The sequence below is a fragment of the Leuciscus leuciscus genome (assembly GCF_965113295.1).
Source record: "Leuciscus leuciscus genome assembly, chromosome: 17".
Lineage (NCBI taxonomy): Eukaryota > Metazoa > Chordata > Actinopteri > Cypriniformes > Leuciscidae > Leuciscus > Leuciscus leuciscus.
The window spans coordinates 16,053,137-16,064,675 of NC_138741.1; the positions used below are offsets into that span (position 1 = coordinate 16,053,137).

Here is an 11,539-nt window from a genome sequence, read left to right on the forward strand (position 1 = left end):
ATGGAAACCTGTGAACTTTAGTTTGAGTTTTTTACACATTAACTTAATGAATTGATGATTATTATGCAAGGAAATTCAATGACAACACACTTGAGTATGTTATGGATTTTTGATTTGGATTTTATTTTCCTTACAAAAGCAAAAGGCAGTAAAAAAGGAAACACAGCTTTAGTATATCAAAATTGTTTGACAGAAATACAAAGCATTTGAAATGTAAGTTTTGTGAAACAAAAACCACAAAATTAAGTCAGCATTATTTAATCTGATGTTTGGGCAAGTTCGATATTGCAGTGGTTCGTCCGAACTTACTTGTTAAATGTCGGAGGACAAATGTCCGGTTGTCCTGACAACCGTTACAGCCACACAGATTCGAAATGTGTGGAGTCAGTTTTCAAAATGTGATGATCTTAAATACTGACAGATACGGCTCTTAAGGGGGGAAATGTGTGACTTAATGGTCTAAGACACTTGTGTGTGTTTGTGGAAGGTTTCAGATGTGAAACTAAGACTGATAGCTACAGCACCCTGACTGGAAGTATGCTTAAGTAACACGCGGAAAGATTAATAAACATGCAAACCATAAAGCGATACAAACGCCTCACATCCTGTCCTAGAAATGATAGGCCTATCATAAGCAGCAAAGAGGCAGCATTAAAAAGGCAAGTTTATCATTGAAATAATAACATATAACTTTTTTTAAAAATCATGTCAACACACAATATTATGATAATTATGTCTATTTACAATTAATATTTACAATGTACCTTGTTGATCATAATTGCTCATGTTATAAAATAGTGGTAGATAAAATACAAAAGGTACAAAAGAGGTAACTTGATATTTACACTGGTCAATAATGATATGTCTGTTGAAACTGATAATGATATAACTGGCAGGTGAGCTCTTTTGTTTCCATAGCAACAGTTCTGGCACTGCAGAATCTGTCTCACAGTCCTGCTTTTCGATCGAGAGGGCAGAGAGAAGCTGCCAGCAGAACCAGGTGTGGTGTGTCTAGTTGATGATGTCATTTATAACTCCATTAGTGTTATCTGGAAGTGGCTGATCATAATTTCAGTGATCTCAATGAGGAAGGCAGAGTGGTTGCTGTAATGCTCGATGATGTTGTCGTCCATGTTCACAAAAATCCTGTGGATAGAAAGAAAGAGAGAGAAAATAAGTTCTAGAATTCTTGTTAAAATTCTGCCCTATAATTTTCATGCTGTGCTTATAACCAATATATTGGCGATATTAAAATTCGAAACTATTTTAATAAATGAAAACACAAAAAGCATTTTAAATGCTACAAGTGAAATTAGGCATCACGACATGATAATGCACAGTATGAAAAATGGATATTCACTTTGAGATTTTCTAAAGATTACATTTAACATTGTTATTAAATTATTAGTGTTTTTAAAGAATAAATATAAGAGAGTGTAATATGACAACAAAGTAATCTAAATGTAAAAACAGCATATTTTATATACCTATACATTAAAAAACTGTCATAATAGTGATAGGTGATAACTGATACATGTTGGTACCATTGTGTATTTTTAGAACCAAACACACACAAACTACATAACTGTAAAAAGTGATCAGTTGACTTAACTTAAAAAAAGTTAGGAAACCTGTTGCCTTAACTTTTTCACATAACAATGTTATTTTTGTAAAAAAAAAAATTATAACTTTAATTTTTTTCAATACGCATGAAGGTTTCCTCACCTTTTTTAAGTTAAGTCAACTGATACCTTTTTACAGTGATATTTTAGATCAAAAGTTGCTTCTCATCAACACAAAAGCCATAACGCTTTAATTCTGATACCCAGTCATTTTGCACATCACTCCACATTATTTATTTTAGTCGTTATGTCTGTGTTGAGCTGTTGAGTGACACTGACTGACGTACAGATGAACTGTGCCCTACCGACTGCTGAAAGAAACCTCAAGCATTCATGTTCAGTCTTCTAAAACATTCATCATTCCTTCTCTAAGGGCAGACCCTGATTTAGATCCTTAAAAACACAAATCTTTATCTCACGATTTACGCAATCCATTATTTGGCACAACAGTCGTCTCCACCGGACAACATGTATACGATGTTCGGGTGTATGACAGACTAAGAGCGAGACTGTGCCAGTTCTCCCAGCCCTGAGGGTGGAGGGAGTCTGATTGAAGATTGGAGCGAAAGAACGACCGAGAATGCTGCTCGACCTGTCCCTATCCCTCAGCCATATCATCAGCTAACGGCCTGAGGAAAGTTAAGCTCCAAGTTACACAGCTCTAGGCTAGGTTGATTAAGACAAATGCTTTTTTTGAAAGTCCTGGACATGTTTATTTGCCCTACCTAGGTCAAACGCTCCTTGAACGCTTCAGCATGCATGTGAAATACAGCCATGTAATTATATGCTTTATTTTAATGCCTTATACTTTATGATGCACTGAGGTGAGTTATTCCCACACATGTTCTTCAATGGATGAGTGAACAGGTAAGCGCAAATATCTACATGGTGTCATGGGTGATCACCAACCAAAGAGATAAATGGTGCTCTCTGAGCCGGGACTCAGTAGTTCGCACGTATCTCTTACACAACCAGACACCAGCGCCGCCTTCCTATCAGAGCCCTCATCTCTACTGTTTCTCTCTGAGCTTCATAAACCACAAAAAAACATACAGCGCAGTCAGATGACTACCTATGTTGAAATCATCTTGTCTTCCTCCTTTTCTTTTGCTTTTAATTCACTGTCTTTTTAAAGGGGAGCAGCAATCATCACATTCCAGACACTATAGATCTCCTGTCAACCCGGTCTGTCGACTTTGCTTCCTGGCAGCTTGTTGAGATGGAGCTCAGATTATAATAAATGGGTTTAACAGTCGTTCAACTCTATGAAAGAGCGTTTCGACATCCCTCTATCTGTATCCGTGACTTCATCACAGCTTGCAACAGTCCCCAAACGTTTTCGCCCAGTGAAGTTTAGCTTTATCTCACTCACCCTCTTTTGCACTTCTTGAAGATTTTCCCAATGGTGTCTTCTTGCATACCGTACTTTTCTGAAATCTGAGAAGGAAGAAATGAGTCATGTCTTAGGTACAATTCCTCTCAAGGTTCGAAGTGAGATCTTCGCTAAACTGTGTAACGGAAAGAGAGGTTGAGAAACTCACCGCTTCTCTCAGGCCCTTGAGGGTTGGCGTGTTCAACATGAGGGCATCAAATACTTCCTCAGTCTCTCGTCTGACGTAGAGTAAAACTGAAGAAAAAATAAAGAATCTACTATCAAAACACTGTGGCACTGTGATTTTTATCGCGAAACAAAGTGAGACTGAGATTGTTTTGTTATGTTCTCAGGTTATTGCTTTACTAAAATTATCTTGAGTCTACTGTACCTCTCTGTTGCTCGTCTCGACGGGCCTGTTTGCTTGGAGGGGAGCTGCTCTGGTCGCCGACATCTGCGTAGCTGCTGTTACGTTTCCGTGATGTCTTGTCCATTTCTTCCAGGCTAACAGGGGGCACCTGGACAATAACAAAGAGATAAAATCAAAGTTGTTAAAATGTCACATGCTGATGATAATGATAGTAATATTATCACAGTGACAATGCAGAACAAAATGTAGGGTGGTCTCATGATTTCCTAATCCTTTGCTAATATGCTAAAGACGTTAATATGGGCTCTTTCTTCATGTAAAAAGACCAAACGACTGGTGTTATGAAATTATGTTGAAAATGACTGTGGGAAAAAGGCCTGTCGGAACAGTCTCCATCCCTCCTCTCTTAGCCTGTGTAAACACAGCTGAAAAGCATCTCTTCAACACCCTCAGAAGAAGTATGTGTGTGTGCGTGTGTTTGAGCTCCCACGGGTTAATCCCTGTGTCAGTCAGCATGGCCGTCCCCATCTCAGGTGAGTTTCGCTCGCTGTCATGTAAACTCTGGAGCGCACCAGTTAGCATGTCTGATCTCGAGATCACTTTCTCTCTTTTTTTCCAAGCCCACTTCTTTCCCACCACATTTTTTCCCACACTTTTCCCTCTCTCGCTCCCAGACTCTCACCCCTCGGGGTGTTGGTGAACATGACTCAACAATGCTGCGGTAAGCCGCATATCCTAGGATGTAGGGAAGAGCATGTGTGTGTATATGTGTGAAAGACAGACGTACCAGGCCACAGCGCTGCATAGTGCTGAAGTGCATCTCTGGGATGAATAAAACAGGTTGTGTGACATGATCATCTAGAGTTTTAAAGAAGGTAGAGTCCTTTCCAACAGAGCTTGAGACTAGGGACTGTTTGCAACCTGAGAAGAAGAAAAAAACGTTTTAACATAACACTCAAAGTAATAAATGAAAATGTTTCATAAAGGCATAATTAATGAAAATTAGACCCTGGTGGAAAACACTGCTTGGCTAGTAGCCCGCGCAGGTAATTTAAGCTTGTGAGCCCTCTTTTACACATCATTAGTCACATGGACACCAAATGGGGAAAATTTGCTCTGTATTCTCTTTATGATTTTGGTAGGGTGGTAATGGGTGGGTGTTCCCTGAGAGTCTCAGGCTGTAATTATGTGACTGATGGCACTCACCATTGTTGCTGGAGTCTGCAACATTCTTGGTCCTCCTCTTGCTTCTCTTCCTCTCCTCGTCTCTCATCTTCCTCTCAGCACCCTGCAAGCATTTAAGAGCAATAAAACATTTAGAATCTGAGCAAATAAAAATGTATCTGGCATTTCAGGACAGCTTGTTAAACCAATAATTCACAATACATTTTTTTTTTTTACTCTTAAAACTCTTAACTGCACAGATGGGTTTTTTTGTTGGGTTTTTTTGTTGTTTTTTTACAAATATTTACGAACATTACAAAGGGTATTACCAGTAAGAAATAACATTATATATAAAACCCCTCTTATAAACAACTCCGAGTTCATGTCTAGTTTAGGTGCCAGCTGTGTAGTAGACATGCATTTGATCCAGCTAGAGAAACCACAGCAATGCAGTAAAGAACTCTGTTCACCTTTTGCTGCTAAACCAGTCAGACGTGTGTTAAATCTGACCTTCCAATCATGCATTTCTCCCACACAGTCAATCAGCTAATAACTATGGCTGCCGTGGAACGCTCAAACGAGCTTTAAGGAGATGAGAGATAGCGCAGTGTGCTGTCATTTATCTGATCAGCTCAACAAAAGGGATCAATAGGAATCCGATAGAGTAAGGGTGAGTGACATCGAAAGAGTGAAAATAAAAATTAACAAATACTTGTCTATTTTCTGCTTCAGTGAAAACAGTTATCGCATAACTGAAAATGTGCCAGTAAGAGATCCGAGGTCAGACATAGACCGCTTTATGAGTAAATAACTTAGTAGGTCATGAGTCAGGACAATGTTTTGTTTTAGAGTTTATGACGCAGTCCAAGATGAGCCAAACAAGCTACAGAAATCCAAAGCACACCCTGATAAGTGTTTTAGTTTTCATCAAGCCTTGAAATGTATGCGTGCATCTTTTCACACTGTTATAAGATTCTCTTTTGGTTTTGCTTCTTATATTTATAATTTAATAATATAATTATATTTTTATAAATATATTATTAAAATCTAAATATATTTCATAAAAGTTCAACATTTTATATATATATTTTTATATACGTTTTTTCAACAAAAAATTTTTTTTTACACATAATTGGGCACTGGCTCACCTTATCGCAGAAGATCTTGACCTGACAAACAGCTCTGTGAATAAGACGGTTGTTCCCTGAGCTGAAATCATACGTGTCGATCTGAAGATTCAGAGGAAGACCTTTAACCCCCTTCTGTGAGGAGAAGTCAGTGCTCAGAGAGTTGACGCCAATGTGAACCTGTGAAACACATCAGATAAATGAAATCTCAAGAAAGCATTGTTTAATTAGGAAGCTAGATTTGTTACTCAATGACATGACAGTTTATATAGAAAAATAAAAATGTAGAGTAAAAGAACATGCATTGTTTAGTTCATGTGCAGGCCTGTCAAAAAAACCCTATGCTTTGACAAAAGGAAGGGTCAGGGATAAGACATATTAGATGTGTCATATGCAAATATGGCGTGAATGGTTGTTCAATAATTCCAATTCATTTCAAAAGAAAAGGAGTGTCCATATGGAGAACAACACGGCGAGATCCAACATGTTAGAACCGGAGGCAAAACAATCAAAAACAATCATCTAAATAATAGGATGATGATCATAAACTGAAGGATAAATGAATGAACAGGTTGCCGATGTCCGAGTTTTCAGATTAACATTTGAAATATTTGAATTCAAATTCTGATTATAAAAAAGGGCTGTTGCCATATTGCTTGGCAACTATAAACATTCTAACATTAGACTAATGAATTATGATATTTGACAGAAGAATTGTTTATTTAGTTGTTCCAATTATTAGCTAAAGCTATAAATCTTAAAATGACTTTTATCATTTGCTGTAGTTGCGCTTTTATTAAGTCAATAAAAGTGCGTTACAGTGATTGTATTCTTTCTTTCTGTCTCTGCTCCACCTGCTGTGAGTTTCGTTGTCCCACCCATCACTACCCTGGGGGCATGCTGAAATGTGCCCTATTTCTCTTTCTCTTCTTTCCTGCTTGCTTCCTTCCCTCCCTCTTTCTTTTTTATTCCCTATGATGACAAGTGCCTAAGGAGGCTGCATACCGTAGATACCACTGCTCTCTGACACTCCTCTAAATGATCCTCCTTTCAACCCATCACTTCACAAAAACAAGTGACAGGTGGATCTGTGCGTGTGTGTGATGTTCACCTTTGCTTCTTCATTGGTGTTCCAGATAAAGGACAGCGCGTTGAAAGCAACCTCTTCCAAATTACTCACTCCACTGAAAACTTCCTTGTAGTCAGCTGAGAGTCAATATAGAAGAATTTATGAATATATATTGGATTAAATTCAACACATCAATCAAAACCTTCCACCTTAAATGACATCTGACTTTAAAGTAGTCAATCAGTATTGTTTTCCCCCCCCCAAATAAAATTAATAAAAATGATACGCCATGTAATGTATAAGGTAAATGAAAATATTGTAATTCAACATATCTTTAAAAATCTTTAAATAAATATATCTTGTAATAAAGATATTTTGACAGGAAATCGACTAAATTTTAAGAATTATTTTTGCAGTGTTCTTTAGGTAAAGTGATATTACGCACCGATATCAATGACTCTTTGTTTGACGGTAGGCTGTCGAGCGTGCCAGTGGTTCCAGTACTTTAGCTGCATCTCAGGACTCTTGTCATTCTCAAACACAGCCATGATCACCGTCTGAAAGAGAAAATAGATACATTTTTTTACAACCTGTTACTTTGTGGTTTTTAGAGAGTGGTGACTCCCTATAGGACAATACTTGACGTTTTGCTGTTTACCAAGTGATGTAATACCCCTTTCTACTAATACCCCTTTCACACTAATACCCCTTTCTCTCTGCTTTGTCACTGACCATAGCAGTGTGTGCTTTAAAGAAAAGAGCCAATCTGTCACACCTTCTTCTCCTTCAGCTGAGTTTAGAGTCTTACAGTATGCAAAGGCTTTGGCCTAGTATAGAGTTAAGGAAACTTGCCCTGAATCTTCTTTGCAGTGTCACGTCAAGGTTACTGAGCCACAAAATGTCAAAATACGGTACTTTAAAAGATGCTAAATTATCTTGTAACTCTTTCTCTTTGGAGCAGATTATTTGATGGAAAAAATATGTTATATGGTGAGCATGGATTCTGACCTTCATTTCCAACAAATGTGCTATTTTAGAAATTCCCAATGTGAGTTTTTGAAAGTGTAACTTACTTTTACTTTGCTGCATGACACCCCAGCAGTGCTGTCCACTCCCTGCAGCGTGATGGGGTAAAACTGCCCCTTGTTGAGGTACACCATGGGTATTTCTGTAGTTTTGTGCTGGGACGCTTGTGGGGAGCCAAGAACGAATTGGAAGTCATTCCTGCGAAAAACAGTCAAATTAAAACATTTCTATGCAACAGCATTGCTCAGTTTTTTTTATAATATCTATTACTTTTTATAGCTTGTATAAAGTAACCAAATGACACAGTTATTTTTTATAGAGGCAAAAGAATGAGAAAGAAAAAACTATGACTGATTTGTAAAGGCTCAGGCAGCCTGTCTCACCTGTATCTTTCTGGAGAAGAGTTGGGGTAGGAGTATACAGGGCTTGTCTGTCCCACAAACGCATTGCGGTTGTTTAGAGACTGTTTTTTGAAGAAAACAAACACATGTCATAAGTTGACGGTAATTATATTTGACAAAGCACCTGTTTTAGGCATTCATGGCACATTTTTTTGTTGTATTTGTTGTAATGGCTCAGAAACAACAACAAAAATACATACTATTATTAATATACAAGATTATTATTTAAATAAAAATAATATATATACTAATTTAAAATAAAAAATCATTTTAAATGTGCTTTGCAAACCTCAGGGGTGACCTCGAGGAAGGTTGGGTGAGATTGCCATGATTTCTGTGACTGTGGGGGGAGGAGCGACTCCAAGATGTTGTTGATGTTGACTGGGTAGCTTTCAGTGCTCGCTAATGGTTGCTTTACGTGGCTGAAGGGAATATTGTCAGAAAGAATTTTCATGATCTGAGCGTTCTCCAGTGTGGCCAGCTCAGGGGAAGAGCTGTTCGGTGTCCTAAGGGATAAATGCCAATACATATTATGAACCTTCTAGTTGCACATGGAATTTTTTATGATGGTACTCAATCCTTAATGCTATTTACACAAGGGCATCTGTTACCTATCTAAACAATGATGACAAAAAAGTGTTAAAGTCAATAAAAGCTTTGCTCAATCTCGGCATTGTTTATGGAGCTTTCTTTTCATGAAAAGGAAAGCCAAACACTCTGGGCGGGAGCTGTTTGCTACCTAACGCTGATTTTTTTTTCACTGTTTGAGTTTCTCGGCTGGGTTTGACATCGGGGAGACCAACAACAAGCTCTATAGGCAGCTATTTTTCACTAGCACAAAAGGGTGCTGTGTAGTGACTCAGTCGTTTTTGGGATGGGTTGAAGAGAAAAGGATTAACAGCTGAACCAGCTCTGACCTCAGATAATCTTTGGCTAAATTACTCAACCTAGCAATATAGTACTGGATGGAGAAAATGTGACATTTAAATCTAGATGACTGTTGTGACATATGTTCATCTTGCCTTCTGTCTGATACTATAAACTGACTGTACTTCTTGTATGCTTAGTATTGGAAGCATTTTGATTCATAAATCATAAAACTTTATGGTCAAACTTACCTCTCCTCTCTGGGTTTGTACATGCTGCTACCACGGGTACATGCCGTCATCGGCTCTTTTGAAGTCTGAAAAAAATATTTAGAATCTAACTTTTGTTTATAATACAAATTGAATAATGATAAAATATATATATATATATATAAAGTACCTTGCAGGTATCATAGAAGATGTCAATAGCCAGGTCTTCATCTGACTGAAGTCTGGGTTTAGTCTTGCTGATGTCGTCCTCGTAAGGCCAAGAGTCCATCATGTAATTGTCTGAATAGCGCAAGTAGTTGAAACTCTCGTTCTGTTGTACCATGAGAGCCCTAGGGGAAAGACGAATGAGATATTAGCACAGATAAAACATCAAGCATTCCCAAGAACTGCAACATGTGATTTTGCAAATGTCGGTAGTGTGATGTATGGCAAAATGATTTAATAACAGCTTTAAAGGCCACAAAAATGTGCCTCTGGTGCACATACGATGCTCAGTGACAAAACCACAAAATTTAATGAAGTAAAGCCTTCACACTTCAAGCCAATATAATGCTCAGGAAAACCTCCCCAATCACATCATTTCAGGCAAAAAAAAAAAAGAAAAAAAATGCCTAAATGTGAAGAAAAATGGTGGCAAACATCTAACTTTCTCTTCTCATATACTCTGAAGGGCAAAAACTCTTGAAACGGATCAACGGTCAGAAGCAAAGAACTTAATTTTAACTTAACACAAGCACCACAAACAAAAGACAAGGATTTGAAGAACTCCTCAAACAGTTAGTTTTGTTTTGGGACTTTCCCGAACTACTAGGATTAGCAATGAGGTGGTCTGCTTTGATAAGCTAAAATGCAAACAGAACTGTTTAGGCACCTGTGCTCACACTTAATGAATGAGCATTTTTGGTTCATTTCTTAAAAAAGAAAATAAAAATAAAAAACACTGGAAAAAAGAAAAACCTGCATAGAATTGAATCCCTGTTAAGTACCCCTATTGACTAATTCTAGGCACCTGCATGTTGACATAGACCCCAACCCGCAACACATTAGCACAAGACTGATGTGTTTCTGTTTTTGTGCACTCGGGACCTTAGGACAGTTATACTAGGCTGTCTGTCAGCGTAAGAGACCGAGAATGTGTGTTTGGGTCCTGGTGTCAATTTTCAGCAGAAATTATCTTCATGTACTCATTCATGTGGGGGCCCGTTTACTCGCGAGCAGAGGGAGAGTGGGAGAAGAGGAGAAAGACATTACTCAAGAGGAAGAGCTTAGAGCGGTGAAACTGCAAACTATAACGCAACCCACAAAGAAATCAGATGAATCATATGAAACAAAATGCATTTTTTAGTCCTGCATTAACAGCTCATTTGAGAATGTCTAGACAGTTGCTGATAATATATTAAATATAATATATTTTTTCATATTTAAATATATATATACCCTTAATAAAACAAAAAGGATTTTTGCAAAGCAATTATAGCAAGTAATTTTTATTTTTTTTAAATGGTATGTATTCAACACAGCCAACCAACAAACAAAAAAGAAAAAAAAAAGAAAGAAAAAAAAATACCTTTGTAAAATTTAATGGAAATAAATGTAACAAATAATGACTTACTCAATCTCCTTGGTCATGACTCCTCTGACAGGCAGTGGTGATAAAATCCTTAGTTTGTTATCTTGCCTCTTCTCCCAGATGTGTTTGTACGTCTGGTTGAATGTGTGTCTATGTGTTTATATCCTGATAAATGAGGTGGTTTGATTTGTATCCACATCGTCTCTCCATTTATAGCAGGTTGCCTTCTTTGCTCTGATTGGCTGGCAGCCTGAGACAGGTGTGTGATAGGACAGGTGTATCCTCCCTTAACCCTCTCAGTGCTGGAGAGAAACTTCAGCATGTGTGAGTGAGTGGGTGGGGGGGGGGGGGGGGGGGACTCATTAACACCTCATATAAAAGACTGAGAGTCTGCAGTCACAGGTGTGAAATGCATCTTATTTGGGATCAGAAACCAAAGGCACAGGTGAAAGAACATGGTTTTAACATGCAAATTAAAGGTTGTGTCATTCTCTCAATCTCCAATAGAATGAAAGGGGGAGGTTTTGGCTGCATGGTTTTTATGGCCTTTTCCAATTAATTGAATAATTTTTTTAATTTAGCTTTATTTGATATTTTACTGTATTCTTTTTTACATGGTCATAATGTAGTCATAATGAAGTCATAATTATTTACGTGCATTTAATTACTCTCCCATTACACCATACTTTCCCAAAGCAAATATGATTATGTGTATCATGCT

General features: G+C 37.7%; 1 protein-coding gene across 1 annotated transcript; it reads right to left on the reverse strand.

Moving 5' to 3' along the window:
- Nucleotides 1-95: 95 nt before the first annotated feature.
- Nucleotides 96-11,014, reverse strand: grhl3 (grainyhead-like transcription factor 3). Its single transcript, XM_082142621.1, has 15 exons — nucleotides 10,861-11,014; nucleotides 9,418-9,577; nucleotides 9,270-9,334; nucleotides 8,441-8,657; nucleotides 8,134-8,213; nucleotides 7,798-7,948; nucleotides 7,170-7,281; nucleotides 6,767-6,861; nucleotides 5,677-5,835; nucleotides 4,571-4,652; nucleotides 4,152-4,285; nucleotides 3,386-3,512; nucleotides 3,164-3,249; nucleotides 2,995-3,059; nucleotides 96-1,146 (listed from the first exon to the last, which is right to left on the reverse strand). The coding sequence occupies exons 1-15, from the start codon at nucleotides 10,875-10,877 to the stop codon at nucleotides 1,029-1,031; spliced, it is 1,668 nt and encodes a 555-aa protein (XP_081998747.1). The 5' UTR covers nucleotides 10,878-11,014; the 3' UTR covers nucleotides 96-1,028.
- Between the last annotated feature and the right edge of the window lie 525 nt (nucleotides 11,015-11,539).